The sequence below is a fragment of the Falco punctatus genome (assembly GCF_963210335.1).
Source record: "Falco punctatus genome assembly, chromosome: 1".
Classification (NCBI taxonomy): Eukaryota; Metazoa; Chordata; class Aves; order Falconiformes; family Falconidae; genus Falco; species Falco punctatus.
This window is the reverse complement of record NC_137580.1, coordinates 78,324,312-78,350,607: the sequence shown is the minus strand read 5'-3', so window position 1 is coordinate 78,350,607 and position 26,296 is coordinate 78,324,312. Positions and strand designations below refer to the sequence as shown.

At 37.9% G+C, this 26,296-nt stretch overlaps 1 protein-coding gene across 3 annotated transcripts in view; it reads right to left on the bottom strand.

The window, feature by feature from the left end:
- Positions 1-251: 251 nt before the first annotated feature.
- The window catches only part of GUCY1A1 (guanylate cyclase 1 soluble subunit alpha 1), a 48,550-nt gene continuing 22,505 nt past the window's right edge, over positions 252-26,296 (bottom strand). The window contains exons 2-9 of one of the 3 annotated variants that reach the window (XM_080385231.1): positions 14,776-15,187; positions 11,876-11,937; positions 10,206-10,264; positions 8,442-9,151; positions 6,459-6,944; positions 5,798-5,941; positions 3,493-3,647; positions 252-1,255 (exon numbers count right to left, since the gene is read on the bottom strand). In XM_080385231.1, coding sequence (XP_080241357.1) covers positions 1,054-1,255; positions 3,493-3,647; positions 5,798-5,941; positions 6,459-6,944; positions 8,442-9,151; positions 10,206-10,264; positions 11,876-11,937; positions 14,776-15,024 — 2,067 coding nt within the window. In that variant the 5' untranslated portion in view covers positions 15,025-15,187 and the 3' untranslated portion in view covers positions 252-1,053. Of the gene's footprint in view, positions 1,256-3,492; positions 5,942-6,458; positions 6,945-8,441; positions 9,152-10,205; positions 10,265-11,875; positions 11,938-14,775; positions 15,188-26,296 lie in introns of those variants that run through there. The other 2 variants (XR_013927760.1, XR_013927761.1) reach the window with 2 other exon arrangements.

The window sequence follows — 26,296 nt, the reverse complement described above, 5'->3', positions numbered from 1 at the left end:
CTGCGTATATGTGTTTGTATGTTGTGAAGCATTTCTGTTCACCTGTAGATTCCCTTGGCAACTTTAAAGTGAGTATACCATAGGCATTTCACCAACATGTCCTACCCACGTTGCTGTCCCTGAAAAAGGATCACAGCTTTAAACTGGTGTGCTTCTGTTCCTGTTTTATACAGTCTGACTGGAATTTCCTTTGGAGCAAACACTTCAAAGCATGTTTTATTACACTTCTTTTAAAACATTTCAGATTTAAATGACAACAAAAAGAAAACATTTATTGCTCTAATACATAATAGCAAGTGGATATTACTGTTTTTGTAAAGTATTTAAAAAAAAACAAGAACTTGATTATTGTTTGATGATTACAGAGACTTTAGCATGTGATTATACAGTGCTTTAATCTGTATTTGTTTTATACACAAAATAAAGTACATGAAAGAGTAAGCAGCAAACTCTGCTACGTTTATGTGCATTAGCTACAACTAACAGCCTGATCCAGAAGATGCTGAGCACCCTCAACACACTGAGTCAGTGTTGTTAGCAAATGGTCAGCAGCTTCTAGGATGGGGCCCAAAGGATGTACTGGAAGGAGTATGAGATAGCAATGACGATATTTTAATGGATATTTTCTTATGGAATCACTAAGAAAATATTCTTAATAGTCATTGATAAGCACCAGCTCACAACACTGCATGTGGCTGCATCACTTGCACATTACATTTCCTGACACACGACATGTAAAATACATCTAGAATCCTCAGCACACAGAGAACCGAGAGAGTAGTTACATAGCACTTACAAATCACCACAAGGAAAATGTATTTTTTAGTAGCATTTTCAACAGTGAAGTTGCAACACTGTTTTAGTGCCTATGTTCCTTATGCAAAGGAAAAATAAAAAGTAGTCAGTGACATACTTCCTGAAATTTTAATACTGGCTTTCAGGTGTTAACAATCTAAAGTGCTTTCATGTTTCATACATTTTTAAAAATTTCCCATTTATACAAAAAAATCAGAATATTTATAAATTTATTCTATACACTTGTGAATGTACAATTTAGTCTGTTCCTGTTTCCTCACCCAAAAAATTGGCATTGCCATCTCCCAAATCTCTCTTTTGAAACCAAGTCTGTGAGTTTGTTCCTTGAATATAAGCATCCAGAAAATAGCAAATTCCAGGGATATCACTGGGAAAATTTGGTGGAAGCTCTTCTCTTGAGCGAGGTGTGAACACAAAACCTGGATACTCCTTTAACAACCTAGAACAAAAATGAATCATCTTGATTAAAAATGAATCAGTCACTAATTGTTACTACAAGTACAGACATTCAATGATTCTTCATGCACAGCAGGGCAGAATCTAATGTAATATTTATGTTATTTACTTAAAATATAAAAGAAATACTGTTCATTTGGTAACCTTGATAACTTGTGCACCAGTGCAAACAAGATTATTGCCTCTCTTTTTTTTGTCGTGTCAATGTTTTGCATGTAGGTGCTATGTTTATTGTAAATGTTTTCAAAAATCATTTAGTACTGAAAGCTAGCTCACACTAGCACACGAAACCGTAATTAACGTTCTAATTAATGAAATACCAAAAAGCTTATTAACTGAACTATTCAGATCCTCTTACCAATTCTACTAATTTGCTTTTTCACACATGTGTTCACTAAACTTAGTGGTCTTCCATATCTGAAACACAGATTACTAATCTGTAGGGATAAATACAGATGACTGGCACCTAAGCTTCCAAACAATTACTGCAATATACAGTAATTCTGTAAGGTGCCATAACATTATCAATATGTGTTTAGAATTGGTGTATGCATTAAAAAGAAAAAAAAACACTAAACAAAAAGGAGATTAATACATCATTCACTCAGGGGAAAAAAAGCAAACATACGACAATAATAATAATAGTTTACCCTTTAACCAAATTGCCTATTTTATAGGCACTCAGAGAATTAACTTTTTTTTTCCCCCAGCAGTATAGTCATTTCAAATATTCTCTTGAGATGAATACACAGACATGCAGAAACCTACTTACGCCACACATTATGAGCAAGTCTCGTGTGGACGAAGTGTCTAATGGTTTTAAGAACGGACTGTAGTCAGTATCATTCAAAATTATTTTCCATATGGATATGGAAAAAAAAATATCACTGTTCTTCTGACATACATAAGCCCTGGTGATGCCAGTGCTATCCCTGTATTTGTATAGAGCGCATGATCAAAAAGGTTATTACTGTGTGCCCTAATACCTGTGCTACTTTTCTCTAAAACACCTCTATGGGACAATCTAAAGCGTGGCACCCTGTGGATCGCAGAGTGCAGTCTGCAGGGGCTGTCAGAATCCTGTCCCACATCCTCTGGCTGACCTTGGATGCAGAACCTTGCCCCAGGGCAGTATCAGACACACGGCAGTGGGTACAAGCCGAGTAGGAACAACTGACCGTCCAGGCTACGCTGAGGGTAGCAAAGCTTCCTTGAAAGGAAAAAAAAAATTATATCCATATTTCTGGTTATTTTACCTAGCCAGCCATACCACTTTCTACGAGTAGGTTCATGCTCTACAGTTCATTCTTATAAAACTTTTGGCCACTGTGGGAGAAACAATAGTCACTGTCAGCTCCGTGGCATCAAATTCAGTCGAGCTGGAGTTCAGATGTAGACTGAATTGTTACCATCAAATTCAAAATGTTTTCCTATTATTTTTCCTGGCACCTAAAAGCACTATACTTGGCCATGAACATGCTGCAAGGTGAATTTTAAGTACAATTACACAAATAATACAAAGAGAGGATCGGGTTCAGAGGACAAATGAGAGATATTGTATTTCCTGTAGGAGAGACTGCTTGCAAGCTGTCTGCAAAATCACGTCGTACACATCACCAAAAATGTGCCCTGAGTGGATAAATAGTACAGCCTGTGTTTCATACTAAAAGGTTTAAACCGAGCTGGGATCAAGATCTATATAAATTAAACAGCTGGTGTGGTTGGTTCATTGCAACCTATTCATTCATCTCCCCTAACCAAAAGAGAACAAAGATGTACATAGGGTGAGGTTTAACCATTCTGCAGATAGTTAGGTTGCTATTTTCAATGGTACCTGCAGCCAGTTTGGCATCCATTCACACTGAAAACCACACAGCTCCAAGAGGAGCCAACTATATGAGGGAGAAAAACAAACAAACAAAAACCCCAGACAAACAAAGAGGTATACAACTGCAGGACAAGAAGAAAAACTGGTCCAGACAGTCCATTTATTTTAAATGTAACATCTGAAAAATAAATAGCAGCTGTTCTGTTTGGCCCTTTTTTCTTGCTGCTGCTGGTTGCATTCTGACTAAAAATAACCACCAGCAGTCAGATAAAAAGAGAACGAGGAAAATAAACAGCCGTACTTCAGACGGGGAAAAAGAACCAAACAGGAAGATAATGAACTATTACAGTAACTACTTCAGGTGGACATTGTATAGATATGAAGCACTGTACCTGTAAGTTGTTGGGCTGACATTTATTTTTCTAGGTATACTGCAAGATTCAAACTTATTGGCAAGGGTTACATTATTTCCAAAAAGGCAATAACGAGGCATTTTAACCCCAACAACTCCAGCAAAGACAGATCCAGAATGAAGGCCAATACGCATCTTAAATAAAAGATAGAAAACAGCATTATTAGGTTAGTCAGTTTTACAAATTCTTCCTCTGTTAAAAAAAATGAAATAATGAGCTACTAATCTAAATTGAGTTAGTACAGTCTCCTTAAAATGTCTGTGTTCTGGTCATCACTGCTTGCGGAGAGGAAATAGCTGAAGTTTACCTTGCTTTGCATTTATAGTAATTCTTCATCTGCTATGACTGTGATAATTCTGGTCCCTGTGGCAGTAAATTGATCTAGAAACATCAGCAGGAGTTACTATGACACTCGGATACTTTCCTGGGAGGAATTACATGACACAACGTTGTTAAGACTGGTGACAGTCAATGAACACTACTTGCTTTGCTGTTAAGGTCAGAAGACAAGTCTTAGTGAATAGCAAAGACAATATGTATATGCTGTAGTTCCAACTGAACCGTATTGACAAGGTCACAGAGTAAATCCTAATCCCAAAAAATTATAATTGATCAAAGAATGCAGCAGTTGAAACATTTTGATACCTCTTCTTTGTTACTCGTATTCAGATTTTTGAGTTTTGCTTAGCTAGTGCTGCTTTCTATGTTCCTTCCCTCCCCCCCCCTTTTTTTTTTTAATTTGAGATGTGTTCTTTTTCTTATGTGCATTATTATACATACATAGACATGTTTTCTTCAGAATAGCACTCTGGCACAATAATGGGATGGTGTTGGGAAGCTAGCATCTCTACTATGTGTGCTACTCTTCACGTACCAAGAGAATATCCTATCATTACGAAGAAGTCACCATTTCTAATGTTGAGTGGAAAAGCAGAAAAGCCTGCAACAAAAGAAAAATCCACCCACACAGCAAAGATGGCTAAAATATGAACATCAATACACAAGTCTGATTTAAAATGGTTTGCAGTCACAATTTTTTCTTTGACAATCAATATATAAAATGACAGTAGACTGTGTGACGTATTTGTTGCTTTGCAAAACAGCCAACGCTTTCACGAAGAATTTCATTAAAATAGAAGCAAGCTTTCATTAAAAATAGATTGTTTTCTTCTAAGAAGCTTCTAGCTCATACTTATACAAGTTTTTTCTCTCTGCTTTAAAATTACTTTTTAAAATGTAATAGCGTTCTTCATTCAAAATTATAGAGGCAGCATTTGTGTGGAAATTATAAACATGTTATAATACTGTCAAGATGTTTCCAGATTTTTTTAAGTGTAATTTAATTTGATATTGTGAAATATAAAAAGTATAACATTTATTTGTAATATAATACTGCTGTTCTCTGTGATAGATGTGGAGCATGTAATCCTCTTAATAACCATTTTCTTTTTCTTGGAATACAAATATTCCTTAATCTAAAATCAAAGAACTCCGAAGTTTTCTAAAGGACCAGATGAACAGATACCTGTTAAAAATGAGCAAATGAAAGACATAATGAACTGAGACACCTGTATTAAAAATAAAAGGACCGCATTCCAAGACATCTGAACTTAGCAGAAGGTCTACGTCATTTGTCATGCACACAGGCCTTTCTCTTTTTTTTTTCTCAGCGGGAGGTAAACCTGCATGAATAGTTCAGTACATGTACAAGTCCTCACTGAAGGGAAGCCATAAATATAACTACCACTGAATCTAACAGTGGCTTTGACAGCTTTAACACCATTATCTTCTGGTAGTGGTTCAGTATCTGACTGTAAGACAAGAACAGCAACAATCATTTAAAGATGTGTGGATTACTGCAATCAGAATGCGTCTTTGATGATTTGTATTTATACCTGTTACCTCAAAAGACTTAGATGTTCTCACTGGGTTTAATTTTGAGAGAGGATTAGTCTCCTTATTAGAAAACGTTAACAGAATATTCCACGCTACTGTTAAATGTATTGCTACTGAGACAAAAACTGTGGCATGTCAGTGCACACGTGTTGATTTGACGGCATTTCAGTCTTTCGGGTTGACTTTCAGATCTCTTTCATCTTTACCTCTCTACAAAACTCTCATTCATAGCACTACAAAGGTCAGCTTCTCCAGCCATACAAACTTGATTTCCCCAACTTGCCTGAGTTAATGCAACGATGCAAGATTTTCTTGAGACAAAAGCCCCAAGGGCAAAACAAACAGAAACACCCACTTTAACCATATAAAATACAATAAAATATATGACCTTGATAGGCTCTCCATGGGGAGACACCACCTCATCTGACAGCTCCATCATCTTCAGGGCCATCAATGCTATTTGAACAGCATGTGTTTCGCTTTCTTTGTGTAAACCTCCAGCGACACAGTAGGCATCTCCAATAGTCTCAACCTAAAACAGGCATATTTGTTCCTTACTGTTAAGACTGTTTGACATACAAAAGGATAGTTTGTGACTATAGTAAGAACTGTACCGACATATTGACTGAATCTTATCTGTCCTGCTAAATTATTTAAGTCCTGGGCAAATCCTGCAGTATCATTCAAAAGGAAAAATTGCACAACTTTATTTATGGCGGGCCATGATGCTAAAAGACTTTTCCCTGCCCACCTACCATCAGGCACTCATAGCTACATTGAACACCTATTTACTACAGATTCACAACACGGTCATTGAAATTAATTTTTAAAATTAACTCTTAAGTTTTGATGGGCTTCTCCCTTGCCCGAATGAATGGCTGATTCTGTTGATCTTTTTTTTGTTTGTTTTTTGATTTACTTTAATATGTCTTTCTTATAATGAAGATTTAGGGCAAAATAATTTTTAGACTTCTATTATCCTCTGTCCCATTTAGTCTTCATTTCCATTCCTGCTCCAGAACCCCACAGAAATGCAATAAATTGTGTACCTTGTAGACATCTAGCTCTCCACATTGGTAATCAAAGCGAGTATAAAGCTCATTAAGCATGGTGATAACCTGCATAGGTGAGCATTGGGAACAGATGGCAGTGAATCCAACAATGTCAGAGAAAAGCATTGTGACATTATTAAATTTCTTGGCTTGCACAACTTGTCCCTGCCACAGCTGCTGAGCAACCTCTCCAGGAAAAATGGAAAACAGAAGATCTACGGTCTTCTTCTTTTCTTCTTCAAGTGCTTGATGGGCCTGCTCGAGGGTTGCTTTTAGCTTTCCTAACCTCTTCTTCAGTCCATCCTGAGCTCTGGCCTGCTCTCCTATCAGGACAACATCTCTCAAGGCATTGTGAATGGGAATATCTGAGAGGTACAATCCACGTCCTGTAAAATCTTCTAGTCTATCCACACAAGGAGATCCCAAGAACAGGATGGCACTGGACTCAAAAATGTAGATCATCTGGCCTTTAAGGTCCATCACCTGAAACAGTTAAAGAAGCAAGAATTCATGCAAAACCTGCATGAGGATGATTTAGAAGCCAGAAGTTTTAGAGGAAATACATTCTGCTGAAACACAGGAAAATCAGATCAGTCCACAGTCTTTTCATTTTCATTTAGTTGCCTAAGAGAAAACATGGGGTGCTAAATCATAGAGCCACCAAATAAGTTTATTCGGCTTGAGCCTTCTGGTACAAAAGTTAGACCACAACTTAAGGATAAACTAATGATGTTAGAGTATCAGGATCAGTTTTAGCTTAGGAAGAAATGAAAAACAAAAAGAATTTTCTGCATTTTCATCTATTGATAAAATGTTACTGACGATAGTGGCCTATGAACTTCTGCTAATAACTCTAGTGTTTAGTTCATGCACCACTTTCTAAAATAAAGTGATAAAATCTGCTTCAATTTTATTATAGGATGTCCAGTACTCACTGCAATTTAAAATTAAAGGCATAAATGGAAGAAATATCCCATTTTAATAATTAAAAAAAGCAAAGTATTTTGTATGAAGTATTTTTATGTCCCTTCTGAATTCACTTGTGCAACGTGCAAGGTGCTGCAGTGCTCCGCTTAACATTGCTTTGAAAGACCATTTTTTAAAGAAAACCTGTTACTTGCAAATAGAGATTCGTGTATGTTAAGTATATGCAAAAAAGCAAAGCGCAGTCTACTACCCCTTGTAATCATTAAACTGTTGCCTAGCACAGAAACAGATCTGAGATGAAGTAGCTAATCAGTGCTACACTTTTTCACACTTCATTATTAACTAGGCAAAACCTTTATTGAAGTTCTTGGAGCGCTGAGTCTGAACTGGTGATTTATCCTGGAGTGCCCCAGGTGTACATAAACTGGACTTCAGCTAGAGCTAGTGATGAATAAAAGCAATCATTGGATATTCCATGTTTTTTACTGTCCCGGGTCATTTGCCACACACCCCAGCAAAGGTAGTGAGTAATCCCATCAGCTAAAACTATGTGCAACCTTCGGCAACTGCATTTGATGAAAACATCAGAATATCAAAGATACCAAAACATCAAAGATAGGAAAGGCTGAATGAGCATAACGAATGGCTACTTCTTACCCCAAATCCCAGAGCTGTTGTTCCCACATGACTGAGGGGTACTTTAGTAAAGCTTTCCCTGCCACTGTCCTTGTGTTGGAGATGCCCTTATTCTCAACAGCATGGCATGTCATTGGCTTTATCTCAGTTTACTGAGTTTATCTCAATATTTCAAACTTTTTTTTAAATAAAATCAAGTTAACAGTCAGGTTTTACTTGTGTAGAAGTCCTAAAGCAGAATATTGCCTGAATATTGGCTTCAGAATCTGAACTACATGAGTGCCTTCAATAAATCATTATTATTCAGTTGTATTATTAGATGTTGAAAGGTAGACCATGAAAAGTGCACCATGTTTTGTAGCTATTTTAACTCTAACAAATTCCTCACAGAAGTAATGATTATAGAAAGTCTCTTACCATGGATGATTTCATATCAGTATTATCCCATCTTCTGACTCGTACAGTAAACTGCATATTTAGCATTGTCATTATTCCACTAAAAGTGCAGCTTACTTTGGGGGTAAGAATCTCAAAATACTCTTCAAAATTGGGCTTCGCTTGAAATTCTCTCCTGGTCAAAAGTCTTCTTATCCCATTTCCAATTTGAAGAACTGACATATCCTTGTCAAACATAAAATGAAATGGGAAAGTCTTACAGAACACAGAGGCAGGAATCACAAGTGAAGACTGTGGTTTACATGGAGATAAGGAAGGTTTTGCACTTTTGACTTGTATAGAGTACAGCAAATAAGGCTGGTTAGCAAACTCAGTGCAGTCATTATGGAAACAAGGAGGCATGAGCATCACTTCCACCTCGGTTTCATACAAAATATGAGCTGCTGCTTTAATAATGCCAGACAGAATAAGACTTGTGATTTTCTGCGGAAAGAAATAATACACATTTAAGAAGTCCTGATCTTTCTCAAGGCATAATATGGAGGCATCTTCAAGTCTGTCCTTCTTTCCTGCTTCTTGGCTGTGGCCACTCTGCCTCAGCAGAGTAGTGAAACTGTTCAAGAAGTCCTTAAGGGTTCCTCCAATAACCCCTAATATGTGTTCATCCTCTTCATAGCATATTTTGAATAGCTCTTCACCAAGAGATTCCTGTAGAGACTCCACGGGAACACCTGCATGGAACCACATTTTAGTCAGAACTGCACTCATCACACAGAGGCTAACCTCCACTTTTTTTTTATCCTAGACCAATCTGAATTATCAATATCCTTCCCTGACCCAGCCCTGACACCTGAAGGCCCTCTCCTACAGGAGTCTTGCTGTAACCAAAGGCATATTCGTGGTGCCTGGAAAACAGGCAGACAATAGGTTGCAGTCTGGAAAGATCCCAGAATCAGTGTTCTTTGTAGAGATGGAGCCAGAATGAATGCACGTTTTGGCACAGGATTTAATCCAATTCCTCTAGCTTGATATAAAGAAATAAAAGAAGAATTTTAAAACTTAAAATAAGAATACAAGGTAAGAATAGAACAGGATCTGTGCACACATGCAGATACAACTGCTATGCCTGATCCAGTAAATTCAATGGCCCTAGGAATATTCTGGGATGCCGAGGCCAACTGGCACAGAACAGCTCGTACCTTTGCTAGTAGATTTGTTTTAACAGGACAGCTGCAAGCAGACTGTTGGGAATGTTCCAGCTCTCCAACCATTACTGCGAATAATTTGGGAAAGTGTTATCTGTCACAGGTCAGCTGTGTGCCAGGACCAGCTTAACAGTTCAAGTGCACAGAAGACCATGTTTCAGGTCCTGGAAATGTTAATTTGCTATTATAGATGTAGCCAGAGAGTTCTGTATTGCAAGTTATAGCAGTTCTCTTCAGACAGACTACAGTCCTTCAGAAGATGACAAGGAGCAAACAGTTTTTCATGAGTATAAAACTGTACCTCACTACATAATGTATGTTAGAACTCCCTCTAGATGTTGGATCTTAGGGCTGGGTGATTCTGTGGCAGCTCAGGCTTGAGAAACTCTTCTCTTTAGCTCAAATTTTGACACTCTGAACTGTTAGTGTCAGAGATCACTGTTTAGCCTCTGGTCAGTATCACTGCAGCCCTTGCACAGGGAAAATATTTTTTAGTAACTAGATTAATTTATATATACATACATTAGCTTATATATATAACTTAGAAATACTTTAAATATATATTATTAAGCAAGTTTACCTGCTGCATTAGCATGATCACTGATTATTTTTTCAAAATCTTCTCTATCCCCAGCTTTTCTGTAAAGAACATAAAAATATAAATAAAACCCCTGAAAAATCAAGATAAGCATGGCAAAAATAGTAACTAACAGAAGTTACCTACCCTATCTTTAATGTGTACAGACCAAGTTTTGCTGATCAAATAGGCAGTTTTTCATTAACTCAAAAGAGGGTCTTGGTAGGATCTTACGTTATCTTGTGCATTTGCGCTAAATTAAAGTTTTAGTGGTCTGAGCTCAGATTATGGATTGAGGCCAAATGCTATTGCCTGTCATTGATTAAAAACTCTTATGTTGCAACAGTTCCATTTTTGTTTGGTCTGGGTTTTTTGCTTGAAGCCATAACTGAATTTCATAATATATAATAACTGTATAATATAATTGGACTTTATATTCAAGCATTTATTGGAATTACATTGCATTAAATTCAAAAGAGGTGAGAAAGTATTTCTGTTTTGAGAGGAAATACCGATAAGAAATAGTGACTTCAAAATCACTTGTTTCTCAGCAGTAATCCAGATTCTGTGACACAAAACTGCAGCCCTCTGAGTTCTCTGAGGTCAATAAATGTCAACCTGAATGTCCAACCCAAAATGATGAGAAAGACACGTAGCTTAGATTAAATTCCATATACGCAATAAGCTTTTGATACATGCTTTCTGAATTTCTTCATTTGAAATACTTAGATGTATTTACATACAAAAGCAATACATTTAGATCTGGCTTACATTTGCATTATTACATCATTCAGAATATGATAATTTTTTGTTTCAAACTAATATGCCAGGATGCAACACATAATTAAAGATAAGGAAAATATTCATATCAATAAGCCAGTCAGCAGTTGCAACGCACATCTGACTAGCTATCTTTGGTTCGGTTGATGCTGCTTTGAAATTATCAAGTATCAATTAAAAGATACATTGCAATTATCTATTCTTATCATGGTGAGCAACAGTGTAGTTTCCAACTTCATTATTTTTCTCCACTGTTGAAAGAAGATCTAAAATAAGGGACATATTTTTTCAGATGCATTCAATAAATCGAATCCTCACTGTACAATGAGATGCTAAGAAATCCTTGCTCCCTACAAGGGTCAAATGATTAATATTGTGTTAGTACTAAAGAATGATGAAAATCAAGCTGAGTTCCTTGGAAACAGAAAGCAGAAGCCAAGTGAGCCCAAGACAACACGTATGTCAGTACCTGTAGTGTATGATCATCCACTGTACCAAAAGCCAGATTATTTTGTATAATACTAACCGTTTGCATCTTAAAAACACCAGGCTATATCCATGTACAATTATATCTACCTTTCTAGCTATGCCTGAGTACTCTCTGAGTTCCTCCAAAAGACTTGCTCATTTTAAACAGTCCTTGCCTGTTTCCCCGCACAAACAGCTAAATGTGCCCACTAAGTCAACTTCGTTATTTAAATATTTGCAGATATGTTAAAATAAACTAAATCATTATTAACTTACGTTACCTTAAATGTTACACACCAATTTGACAAGATAATTGAAAACAGATTCCAGAAGTCCCGATTCTCAATCACCACCCCAGTCCTTATGAACTGTCTGCAAAACATTTTTGCTGAGAAGTTAGTTGCAAACCCATTACACATACGTACCTGGCTTCTTTTATTCTATATTTTGCAAGTGTTCTCTGAACTGCCAGATTTAGCCTTTCAAACTGGGGAAGGAAAAAAAGGTATATTGATTAAAATGTCATTGCTGAACATTTAATCATGAGAAGAAAATTTTTATACAGATAATTACTTTGCTGTCCTTGGGACTTTTTTCAAGATGATGTAGTTGTTAGAAACAGCATGTCATTTCTGTGTTTGGGATTTAGTTTATGTTGATGTCTTCAGCTCCAGTACCACTATATTTAAGCCCCGTAGCTCATGTGTGCCAGTGGTTGGGCATTTTAAATATAGTGATGTGCGTTACTTCCAGTTTTTCAGAAGGCAATAAAGCCAGTGCTGCTAAGAAATAAGTATAACTAATCCAACTTCCTATTATTACCCATCCCCTCCCCCTAAAAAACACCCTGCCATGGATACAAAATGTAGAAAGAAATCTTTTCAGTTTAAAATACATTCTCCTAACAGAAAAAGCCAGTTATATTATGTATTATGCATAGAACAAACGAGTATAAAGTGGCTCTTCTGCCAAGTAACTTTTCGTGGATATTAAGACTTAATATTTTTTTTCCAGACAATTTTCAGAAGTGTCAAGATTGAAACTGCAAAAGGTAACAGAGTTTCAAATGCAGCTATGAAAGAATCCATATAGCATTCCGTGCTTCGGATTACCTCTTTTTCTGTTTTCAAGACTATAGCATTTCAAGACAATGTTAAAACCCTTTATTTTTTATTTGTAGAAAAAGAAGAATTTTGGCTACGTGTGCTGCAAACCCAAATCTCCTCTAGATGAAAATCTAGCACTGTAGATAAGCTGTGTAAAAGGACTCCATAATAAAATAAACTATCATAAAGATTTACCTCCATTTACCTCAATCCTGTGGTTCCATATCTTTCTGTAGTTCCTAATTGGAACAATTACACTTTCCAAACAAGCATATTTCAGACTGTTGGGGCCAGTAAAGCTCTCTTAGGTATAAAGACTGATCATTTGAAACCCAAACGTCCCAAAAAGAACAGTGCTAAACTGCTATGACGGAATTTGGCTGTGGGGCTTGCTGTGGTCTGCCTTGTCTTTGGTTCTCACTCCTTGAAGAAACCAGCATTTTCTGTGGCATCTTTTACTTTTTTTATTCGCAAAAGGAAATTTTGCACACTCAAAGAAAATATCAGGTGAAAGAAAGGCGATACATTCTGGAGACTTTTTTCAAGCAAAAATCTAAATTGAGGAACTGTTTATGTATGAACACAATGTAAATTACACCTGTGTATAAACTGGTACAGGAAGTGGAACACAATCCAATTCATTACTTATCTCCAAACAATGTCCTGTATTTTGCTGTAAACACCCAAAGAAGCAAATAAAACAATCACTACGTTATATCTCAAATTTAATCAGAAGTTTTTTCTGGATGCACTATGTCCTGGACTTCCATGCAAAACTCACTCTTTTCATGAGGAGCTCATGAAGCAGTCGGGGTCACGATGCAGCCCGCTGTTTTGGAGTTTCCAATTTGAAAGAAGATGGTATAATTGCTGATGGTTAAGTAAGGCACTATCAAGTATCTGAGCAATGTGAAATACATTTTTAAGCAAGCAAAACCTTTCTAAGGAGAACAAGGATTGGGAAGATGCTTAGGTCTGGACCCCAAATTAGCAAGAGAACAGACTACTATACCTTGGACAAAGCTCCAATGAATATTACTTGAATAACTGTAAATAATAGTGGAAAAATACCTGGAACTTCAGTAGCTCCTGGGGTACCTGGTCATAATATCCTTGATGGTACCAAGTTTTTGCCCCAGCTGATGAACTAGCCTATCATGATTACATAATAGGCAGCTGCATACATTTATACCACTCTTTAGAGAAAAACCGTACCAGTTATCTATTTAAAAATCCCTCCAACAACTATACACTAGTGACTTCACGACACCATAGAAAGGGTGCTTTGCCAGATCATTCTTGAGTTAAAAGACCTTTCCTTTATATATTTGAAGATCAGTTTAAAGGGATGAGTTTCTTCTGTGTAATGCAGCAGAGGTAAAAAGGGGGTCTATCAAAACCTCAGAATTTTAGCAAAAGGTTAATAGATGAAGAGTTGTGAAAACAGATCTGCAAATAGATTTAACAAAACTCTAGCACTTTTAGTAAAGTACACTGAATGTCCAAGTAGTAGAACTGTAATGAAATGACTACACAGAGTTGGCCATTTGCCATTTGTAGTCCCAATATATACCAGCCAGTTCGTTCACATTTCCCACAGAATTTGAAGCAAGCCCAAGTGTTGAATGTTATGGAGCTGCATTTTTCATGTTTTTTTTTTTTTTACAGAGATAAACCATGGTATTCACCTCCAGTGAAGCAAACCACTGTGAATGCCCTGTACCTGTTTTCACTTGAGTTAAGCACAGACATAAGAACACCTTTGCGGTAAATGCAGACAGTAATGTTTTCTAAAATAGTGTGGCAGAAGGTTAGCATCACAGCAGATGAGAATAGCTATTTTAATTTTTTTGTGATAACGAGTAATGCACTTGGCAATATGGATTCAGTTAGGTGAACAGATGAGATGACCACATTATTTACACAATTAGGTAACAAGGCAGAGTTGCTCTAATTGTATCTTTATGTAAAAAATACGTACAGAAATACAGGAATTTAAAAGGAACAATTAAAATGATCAGTGGGAGGCTGCAAATACAAGACAAAAACATCAATTCAGAAGGAATGGAAGAGGATGAAAGGAGGATTTAAACTATACAGAACTACGTAAGAACACAAACTTTGAAGTTTAAAGGCGCACATCCAAAGGCTGGCATAAAATGTTTTTTAACGTTTATAATTAAAGGCTATTAAAGTATTATTATGCAGTATCTGTTTACCTCAGGAAAGATTAGTTTGCAGATGCTTTCAGTCAACGTGTGCAGGTACACTCTACTTCTGCTCGTTTTCCTTTGTGGCAGGTTTCCTTGAGCATCTTTTTCATGGACTTCTTTGCAGATGGGCAAAGCTGCTTTAGAGCTGTTTTCTGTGCAATCCTTGTCATGTTCCTCAGGGATGTGACTTGGAGTCAGTAAGGAGAAAGGACATTCCCCTGTGATCTTCAAGTCTTTCAGTTTTGTACAGAACATACTGTACAAAGTTTCCCTCTTGAGAATAAGAGTACTTGGCTGTGAGTTTAATAGCTCTTTTCTGTTTATTAGCAAGAGCAGGAGATGCCAGAATAGTAGACAGGGCAACCACTGTGGAAGATTACTGGTAGCTATAAATCACCACAGGAACAAATATGTGCCCCTACAAAACAAGAAGAAAGATAAAATAATTTAAAATATTTAAATAATAATTTATTTTCTCTTTTAAATTCCTGTGACATGCCAGGTTTATCATATGTGCATTAAAATAATGGCTTTTCTAGGACTTTGCTCCGGAAAGCACATGTGCCATTTTAAGCATGTAATCCCTACTGACTTCAGTGCTTCAGGTAATTAAAAGTTACATGCATGGTTAAGTTCTTGGCTAAATTGGGGGTCTAGTGATTAAAGCAGAGGCGTTGTTTTATCTGGTACGTCTTTGGTCACATTGATGGATGAGGTTTCTGAAAAAGTAGAAAGCAGAATTATAATCAGAAAACCTTTTTACTCTTCATAAGCAGCTATTAAAAGCCACCTGATACAGCACAATGAACCTGACTTGTTACGGATACTTGCATCTCAATTTACTTGATGATCCCTTTTGTGACAGAGAGGTATATGACTGAAGTTACTACTCGCCCTCCTGGAACAGCAGACCACCCGAGACCAAAGGTCCATGCCTCGTGTACAAGCTACTGGCTGGTGACAACTAAGATCATGGCATTTTGACCACTGACTTATATCTGTTATATATATATATATACACAAGACCATAACTGAACTTGCTTGGAAACACCAAGGGATTTTTATGCTTTTAAAGGGGATATCTTTCAAACAACAGATTTTAAAAAAAAAAAAAGGGGGGGGGGGGGGGGGGGGGGCTGAACTTTTCATTTTAATAATCATTCCATTTGTTACATTTATTTCAGTTAGACTTAAACTGAAAAAGGCTTTTCGCTTAAGGGCTTCATTTTCTATTGACTGTATCTCATTGCATTGGATCCTCTTATCCTCATAATAATACTTTAAACCAAGGTAAACCTTGAGAGCTTTTGGTGACTCTGGAAGCAGCTGAAGTATCACATTTGTCTCTCTGGAGATACAGGACAATAACGATTTCTTTCAGGCATACTACGGCTTTAATCAGCCTGTGTAGCACACCGCTTATTTCTGCCCCTGGGACACCCAAAGGGCTTTTAGGGTCACACAGCAACTGTACCAGGGTTAAAAATAACTAATTCCTTGATACAGGTTATCAGCTGCTTCTTTTTGAAACTCTTTGAATGAATGGCACAGCAGGGCAGCGCTGCAGACCCAGCACACGTGGCGTGGCCGAGAGGAGAAACGGGCTGGCCTGGCTGCTGCTGGGAAAAAAAATATATTTGGCAGAAAAGGCCCTTTCAAAGTATGCTGTAATATCGATGTGTCAGGCCAGCTTCTAGGAGACATCTATCAAAATTATTAAAGCATTATTTTAAGAATCAAAAACCACAATGCTAAGAACAAGAGGCTGAAGAATGTTTACATAACGTTCTATATTTCAGTTTTTACATAGAAACTCATTTGTTTCTACTGCCTGGACATCAGTAATGCTTTATGTTTTATTGCTGAATACTGTTGTGTAGCAAATGAGGTGGTGAAAAACTTCAAGCAAGAACCACACTCTCAATACAGAAATATACTTAATAATTTTCTTTATAATGTCAGCATTTTTACATACATGTACAAGTATTTTTATTCAGGAGTCGTTATATAACCTTGCATTACTTTACAAAAAATGCAGAAAATAAATACCTTTTCTGTAGTTAGACTGATCTGTGTACTGAAATAAACTGTTAAGAAAAATAGTAAAATTAATATATATGTGCACCACTACCAAAGGATAAAAAAATTTAAGGCTTTGGCATATATTACATATAAACTCACATGCTTTGCTGAATTTGTCCCTTAAATTTCAAGATAAATCTTGAAATTATAGAATAGTAATACTAAAACATTTTAAATCAAGTATACCAGCATTTTGGAAAGAAAAAAAAAACTCTGAAATATATTTTGTGAAAAAAATGTGTAATAAAACATTTAAAACATCTCCCAGTGAATGTAATACTGCATTTATATGTGCTGCTATTTAAAAAAAAAAAAAAAAGTTGCTTTCTCTGTGAAGACTGTAAGACTGAATTAGGGGTTAAATTACATACCAACAGATATTTACTGCATTTGCACTAAACTAAGAACAGGGGAGGTGAATGACCTTCAGCAGTTACCAGTGGATTTGATGCGGGGTTTTTCTCCCTGCTGGTGAAACTGTTTTCTGTTTCTAGAAGACAATCAGGAATTATTTGCCAGTTCACTTCCATGCTAGCATTTTGTATTTTAATTAAATTACATTTGATAGGGTAGAAAAAATATCCAGGCAGGTAGAATCAGCTCTGTGAAGGAAGTGATGCCATTATTTTACCCTGGAAAACCTGAAGTCTCCGCAAGCTGCCAAGTGGGAAGGAGAGGTCCCAGAAGATGGTCACGTTCCCAGACTTATTCGGGGGTAAAAGGGGCACTGATGTGAAGATCCCTGAGCCGACAAAGCTGCTGGGCATGCAGCTACCATGTCTGCAGCTTCTTCTTGTGATGCAGCCTGCCATCCTTTGTGCTGCACAACACCCACACGCAGCCTCCTCCTGCCCTGGTGGGGCTGGAATCTGTGCCTTTGCTCTGAACACGACCTTAGGGTCCTGCCAATTGCTATTTAGGACAAAATCATCATTGATTTCAAGATCTATGATGTTTCTAGTAATAATGATGTTGTACAAAACCAGTATCATTAATGTGCACATCTTTAAATTCCAAATAATGACAGTTCCTAACGAAAGCTTCCTGCAGAGCTATTTTCTGGGTAATGGGTAACCTGAAGTTCTTGTTTTCCCAGAAACAAATGGGATGGTCCTTTGGTAACATATATCCCAGTTCAAAACCTACATCAACTTAATAGGCATAACAATTTTCAAGCAGTGGCCAATTCAAAACTCTTTGTGACTTCTGCAATGACAAGACCTCCTAAATCACATCTTTAAAAAAACAAAGCAGAAAACCTAATTCCATGACACTTCAGAGGGCTCAAACACTGAAAAAAACCCAAGCATGTACTAGGTCTTCTTTTATTAAAACATCAGGTTTGCATCTGGTATCCTAAGTGCGTCTCACACTTAGTATAACTAAAGTTCAGGAAAAAAAATAAAAATCTATTGTCTTACAGGAAAACCTGTCTCACTCAACCGGCGATTAGACAGTGGTTTTAAAGGTCTGACGGGAGAAAGGTGATGAATCACCAGTGTAGAGTTTACAGAAGGCGTTTCAGCAGTATAATAAGCCTTAAAAATGTATGAGCAAGGTGATGGCACACATCATAGGCTAAGTCAAACATCTGCAGATGTGTTTCAAGAATGAGGAACACCAGCCCTCCCATTGTTCACAATGTTTAAAGACATTTTCCGACCATAACAAAAAATAAGGGATGTGAGGAAACATGGGAAAAGTTTCTGGGTTTAATTCCTCTCCAAACATGCTTTGAGAGAGCTCATCCCAGGGGAGCAGCAGTGCTTCATGTGAGTTCTTCATCTCTGACATATTAATTGATGTCATATTTACCTCGGGAAGCAAACTGAAAATTAAAATTGAATAATCTGCTGTGAGATCAAACTACAAGCAACCAATTTATTTTGTGCCTGGCTGAATGCAGCATGGCACTGTGCCACTCAGAAAAATGAAGATGAATTTACATAGTATTGTCATAGGAGCAGAATAACTTCACAGTGCTCAAAATGCTTTGTGCAAACATTTCATTGTATATTTACATCTATACTTGTCTTGCAGCCAAAATGCCTTCCTGTATGCTTATTTGTATCAGCTGCTTCTGAATACTTCTCTGCTAAAACATTTCCTTGACAGTGCCATGAAATACAGTGCAATGCATCAATCATACAGTAAAAACCGCTAATATTCACAAGAATTAAGCAATGCCACTTGGTAACAGTAGTTAAAGGTAGTTTATAACCTTAGCTTATTGACATGGCACAAAAATTAGAAGCCACATTAAATACTTTCGTCTTACTACAAGCAGAGCCCCTTGCTCATAGTAGGGCAGAATATGGTGTTACACTATAATGTCACTTTTTTTTAATCACACCTATCACTTTGCTAGGTGAACAGCCGCGTGTTGAGCAAGAATTTTTTTTAAAAAAAATAAATTAGTTTGTTTTGCAGCAGTCAGAAGACACCACTGACTGGATCTAACTTTCTCCAGCACAAGAGTGACTGCAGCGCTTGCAGGAGCCCGGCGTGGTCCGAGTGCTGCTGCCTCAACAGAAGCAGCTGTGACCTTCTGCCTTGCCCTTCGGTAAAACGATGGAGGCTGTGCAGTTCCCACACAGCTCCAGTCTCTGTGTGATGCCTTTTGCCCCTCACCAGTCAGCACGCCTCTGCCCACAGCAAGGCAGGGACTGGGACTGTTAGGCACAGGCAAAACACAGGCAGCTTCTAGCAAGGCAGGGTGGCACCCACCACCCCGAGCAGCAGCAGCTCACTGCGGATTCAGCTGTCGTGCCTGTGCACAGGCAAACACGGGGAAAATAACGAAATCCTATCAGTTTGTCTTATTAATCTGAAAGTGCAAGATGTGTACTTCGTTTTTTCTCCTTCAAGTGCTGTGTGTAGCAACAGAATCAAAGCCCTGGTGATGTGTCCGTTTCCAAGGATTTTAAGGAGGCTTCTAAGACAGAGAGAATTGCTCAGGTCCACCTCAATGTATAAGTTAATATTTTAAGAAGTCAAAGGAAGCATTTACTAGTCTTATTAAATCCTGTACAAATAAGTAAGCTTTGGCTGCTTCACTGTCAACTTAAAACATGCTCAGAGTGCCCACACTTTCAAAGCATTAATTTGTTTGGGTATTGCTTTGGAAAGCACAAGATGGAACTAACCGGAGGAGACAGGCAAATCTGCTTCCAGATTTCTAAGTGGTAGTGAGTCATACCTATCAGAAAACTGCTAATTGCTGGCTTAGGTCGAGGACATCTTGGAAAAGATGTGTCCTTGTGAAGAGGAGTGAGATGTTTTCCTGCATGTCCCCAGTCAGAGACTAACCCATCAACTGAAATTTGAGGATGCCTCATTTTTCCCTTTCCAGTAATTTGGTCTGTTGTTAGCACAGTAAATACATTTGCTAACCAATCTGGGGATAACTGTGTCATTACATAAGAATAATTTTAAAACTGTATCATGTGTAACTTGCATATTAGGTAAAGTACACAGTAGGGATAGGATTTATAAATCTCCAGCAGCAACAGAAATGTAATTAAAATATTACTCAGGTCGAATTGCATAAAGAATATAACTCTATAAAAAGAAAATTGCAAAGGCAAGGACTTGAGCTCTAGGAAATCCCAAATATAGGTGATCAATCCTAAATCATTACCACCCTTGTGTGGATATGGGTTTTACTTACACTACAAAGTAGTAACTTTTTTTCCAGCAGGATTCTAGGCTCTTTCACAGCACAGGGTTTTGCTACTTGAGCAAAGGCAGTAACTGATGAAAAGGTTATTACCCTCTCTGTGGATCAGGATGAGACATGATATTGGAGAGTGAACGTCGCAATAATGAACTGGTACCCAAGAAATTACCAGATTCAGCAATCTCAAATTCCAGTCTAGCTCTCAAAAGGAAAACGCTTTGTCAGGCATTAACTTTCCTGCTTGTTCCCCAAAACATCCACCCTTGTTTCTGACAAGCCATCCCTAGTTCTGACCTGTCCGTACCCCACAGCCCTTTAGAGTAGTCTGACAATATTTTCCCCAAAGCACGAACTGCCGTTGTGTGCCGTGCAAGCCCGGTTCCAGTGCCCTTACTGCCAGAGCTAGCGTGTTCGGGGCTATTTCTGAGAAGCACACTTAAACCTTTTCTGCCAGGCACAGCAAACTTTTGGTAGTAAGGAAATACCACAACACAACACAGCACTTACAGTGATTACCAAGCCAAGTACAAGGTGGTAAGGCAGCTATGATAAAATACGCGTCATAGCAACCAATTATTATTTTAACAGTCCAGACATTTTAGGAAATCCCAATTCCGTGTCATAATTCATCCCAGCAACTGTCCTGCATGACTGCTCAGGGCAAGCTAAAAATCTGGACCTTGCTTACAAGAATGACTCTCTCCCCACATAATGTGGAATTTCCTCGCCTCTCTACTTTTTTTTCTTTATGAAATGTTTTAAGAAACAGAGAAACACAATCAAGTTTTCCCTCTGTGCTCCAAGTCGAATGGATTGTGATCTGTGTTGCTGCAACATCAGACAGCTACCAAGCCAGGAGATCAAGAAAATAATTACCTTTGTTTTCTGAGAAGAGAATGTTACCTCCTTTTCCATCTTGTCCCTATTGTAATCAGCAGACAATCAGTTTCATGGAATACATAAGTAAACTTCAGAACTGCTGATATGTCTCATTTTAAAGTCATCATGAGACAGATTTCTGCTGCTTGAAAAGTTTAGCATTCGTGCAGTAACACCAAGCTCTACAGCTTGATATGAAACCAGTGTTCTCCAAGACAGGGGAAAACCCTGGTTTTAAAGCAGCACTGAATTTCTAATAGTGACTGTGTGACTGATTCATTTCCCTGTAATGGTGTGAAGCAAATCCCTGGACACAAATGTAGCCCTGGGAGAAGCCCAGACTCCACATGCGAAAGTTATATTGCAGCCACATCTCTGGTTTCAATTAAAGGCACAGGGGGAACCCTAATTACTGTGCCCGTGTTCTGGCATGTAGCTAAAGGAAGGACTGGTTCCCAAATGTTCCTTATGAAATATATATTTGCCATTTTAAGTATCACATGTACTTTCATAGGGTAAATATTTTTCCTATGTTAGCACCAAATAACAGGGAGGCATGCTGAGAAGATAGCGTGGGAAAAATATTCTCCTCCTGCGCGTCAAACCCAATGTGTGCAAATAGCCCAGCGGGCGGCCCCCCCGTGCCCAGCACCCCGTTCCCCCCTCATGCACTCAAGAAACCCCAAATAGAGGTGATTTCTGTAGCCCTTGGCCATGGCACATCCTCGCACCCTCACCCCTGGTCCGAAGGGTGGCTTGTACCACCAGCTAAGCAGCTCACGATGAGGACACTGCCCCCGAAAACCCCCGCCCTGATGGGCATTTTTCCTGAGACAGAGCTAGAGACTCCCTAATGGTAGAAATAACCTGCTGTAGGTAACCACAAGACATTATTTAACTTGGTTTGGGTGGGGTTTTTTTTGAGAAATACTGATATTGAACCAAATAGCTGATGATACCTTAAGTGATCCGGGTACCCAGATGAGGAAGCAATCGCAACAGAGGTGCTGCAGTGAGGACAAGCAAAAGCAAGACCAACACAAAGTGTCTGGCAACTGTTCTCACACTTTAAAAGAATAAATTTTAAATTTAGCATTTAATCTGCATTTGCAGCCTGTGAAAGTACAATATTTCATGAAAAACATTAAGAGGAAAACTAAGAAATACATTTACATCTTCAGAACTCTTTCTTTTCAATAATTAAAACTTGCCCTGAGGACAGGCAGTGCTTATGACAGCCAGCAGGAGTTAAACGTAAAGATCAAAATCTTGACCACAGCAGATGGAGTGTGAATTAGAAGTCACAAATGGAGAAGCGCTTGGTTCTAGAATATGAAGTAACTGTTAATTGTTATGTTTACTGATTTTTCCCAAATACCTACTTACAGCTGAATCTTTCAAGCTTGCCAATGCATATAACTTTACTTATTTAACTGAACCTCCAACTCCAGATGCCTGCAAACTCTGATTTTTTAGTTCATGGTTCAAAAATTCTTTTAGGAACAAAGAGAGTAAAAAAACAATTGTAATAATTCTGTAATAAGAGCAAAATCTAACAACTTTTTACCTCATGCTATTTTTTACTGAAATCTTTAACCAGTGTTCATGACTTAGCCAGGATTGCTGCATCATTCATAATAAATGAAACCATAAACTATTTAAGAATTCCAAATTTGTAATGCATGAAGTAACTTCTCATTTGAGAACCATGGTCTAGATTAACTGTGAAGCATCTTCAGAGATGATAAAATAATTCTCCTACATCTTCAGAAACACTTATCTTGCCGAGACTTGTGGGTAACTGTTTATGCCAGTGACTCATAGGTTTGCATAAATACTATTACTGTTATTTTCCCAAAGATACTGGAGCATGGTAGAGCAATATAAGACATTGATTGTAGTGTCTTATGAAAGTGCATATGGTTAAATATTCCCTTTGTGTTCACAGCTTTAAATTATAATGAACAGCAAGGTCTATAAATAAAAGTACTTAAAGTTTTATAGATAAAAGTACTAAAAGTTTCCCTGAACTGTATAGATCTTAGAGAACTGTTTGAAAACTAGGTCTGTAGAAAGCAAAGTGTTCCATTAGTAGACTTCAACTGCAGAGTTTTCTGACTGAATATTTGCCACCTGCCACTTCTGTTTACAATGCCTACAAAATCATTTTCACACTGAAAATCACTGACAACCACCTTTCATAGTCATAGTTCAGCGCTCAGGCCAACTCCCACTGAAGTCAATAGCAGGATTCTGGACGCAGCAGGAATAAGACTAAACCTAACAGGTCTGTGACTGTTGTCCCAGAAATACGGATTTGCATGTTTTCTTATTTTTGAAGCAAAATATGGCCTTGGCTTTTTTTCATTTGGGGTTTTCACCGGTGGGTGTGCAGATGTGATGGTAAACACAGCACTGAGGTCACTTGAGATTCTGGAGAAGTTAAAAACTGTGCATGGGAAGCCAGTAACAGGAACTTCTCATTAGTGAAAACGGTTTATCCTGCAGCAGCGAGGTCATGTCCTTGTAATTTTTCTGATAGGGAAAAAAATTTATTGATTGAAGAGGTGTATTCAATCAGAACAGATGGTTGAGAAGGTATTTTCACAGCTATCGTGCAGCTACTGATTCTGCTTTAGCTATGGCCCATGGCAAAGGATGCAGCTCTGAAGAAGAGGAGAAATCAGCTATTTTCCCAATTGTTCCCTTCCACGGTATCTGCAGGCCAAGGACCAGCAGGCACCTTCCTTTCTGACTAAATGCTTACAGATGGCTTTGGCTACAAAGCGTGTTTAAAAGAACTGAAATCTGTGACTTGGCCATGTGCACTGTACCTTCAGTACACTAGTACACACTAGGACCTTAATTTTTATTTGTAAAATAAAAATTGTCATTTTTCATACAATGTACGGGCAGTTATAATTATTCACAGCCCACCCCTTTCAAAATCTGCTATTCTAAAAAAGATCTGAGTATGCAAAAGCAGTGGACCTTACCTTTGAAAAGCCCAGTTTCAAAGGCTATCAGCACACCCGGTGAGCCTGGATGCTCTAGGAATACATTACAATACTAATTTCCCTGTTGAGTCTATCACTTAGATCTTTTTTAATACTCTTCTGAAAAATACAGTAGATATACGTTTAAAGCTGAGAAAGGTAGGTAAATATGGTAAACGTGTGAATTTATATCATCTTTAAAAACACAGGCTGCTTCTTTCACTAAAATGGTGAAGCAATGTAAAGAAGAGATGTTTTGTGAAATACTGTGGTTGCACTTGTGGTATTAAGAGAAATTAATGTTGTTTAATTAATCACAGTAAATATGCACTTAATGACTAACACTAGCCTGCTGTTAGTATATACCATCTCTGTAATACAACTAAAAATTAAAGAAATAAAGATGTAGATTTTGGCTTACTGTAGAATGTTTGATCCGTGACGCTTGTTAACTGTCTCCAGTGGAAGCTGGAATTATCGCGGCTACTGATCTTTCAAATCCTCCCGTTCCATTTATTCTACTATTTTTTTAAGCATGTGAAAGAAATCAAATTGCAGAGTGTTTCTCAGATTACTTTTGCACAGGAAAGGTCAGCACATGCAAAGCAGCAGGGAGAAGGTGGCAAAGCAGAACTGACTCGGAGGTAACCGCCGTGCTCACCACATACTCCATGTGGAGCTTCCCCTTGGCCTTGGTGGCGGTTTGTTGTTAAAGACTAAGGTGACAACGTGGCCCTGCAGAAAAATCAGCTGAAAATATTTATGGGTTATTTAGCTCTGAGACATCTATTTTGAAACAAAAGGAATGCATGGGACAGACTCTAGCAGAAATCTAGGTTATTCAAATCTAGAAATGTGAGACCCTTCACAAAGAAATTTCTCAAGTCAGTATTAAACTGTAGCTTCTTGTTTTAATAATATTTTCAGTGAAAATCAGAAGATCATTGAGCCACTGATCACGATGCAAAGAAAAACACATGACGTTTATGCTACTTTTCCAAACCTTCAGCAGTGCTAAACAGCAGAGAAAAGACCCATTCTGACAGCTACAAAATGTTACCAAATAGTAGCAGCCTTGGTCAGTGCTGCTCTCCCAGTTGTAACAGCTGCATTTGGAAAGATGTAGCAGGTTTCAAAGCACGCATTATACTGATTCAAGTGCATTAGCTGTTGAATTGCAGCTTTTTGTAACAATATCAAAGTTGAATATTAAATCCCACAAATAGTGTCATCCAGCTTTTTTGAAACTAGTATCTGCTTCAGTCCTGGCTGTTCTAGTGCCAGAGTGCTGGGCACGGACTGGCACAGGAACATATGCGTGGCTTGAAACGCTTGTAAATTCTGTTGAAATTCACTGATTACTTCTGTGGCAAGCATTTCAGATTATCAGAGATTAAACAGGTTAAGAGATTTGGAGGAATGGAAATCCAAGCAAGGGTCAACAAGGAACACAGTGCAGAACCTCTCATCGGATGTACCAGCCACTGGCCTCTAATCCGAGGTACAAATTCAGGGTTTAAATACAGAGGTAAATCAAATGTATTTTAACCATAAGGGTTCTCCTGCTATTTTATCCCACAAACTTCTGTGACTTTTTGGGCAAGGCCCTCAGGTCTTTCTCTCATCAGGAAAATGCAGATATTTTTTTCCATAAAACACGGGAGATGATTTTACCAGAGGACTTGGATTTTCCAAATGTCTAGAATCATACGGAAAATTCTTAGCAAAGAACATACTTGTCATCCAAACTAATATGCTTCTGTGATACAAAGCATATGTGTGTATGAACCACGGGGTAATCTTCCTGGAGTTACTCTAGGTGGAGCATCTAGAACTGTCCACAGCTCTCTATCTCACACCTGTATAACTGCCTGCAGTGATGTTAACATCG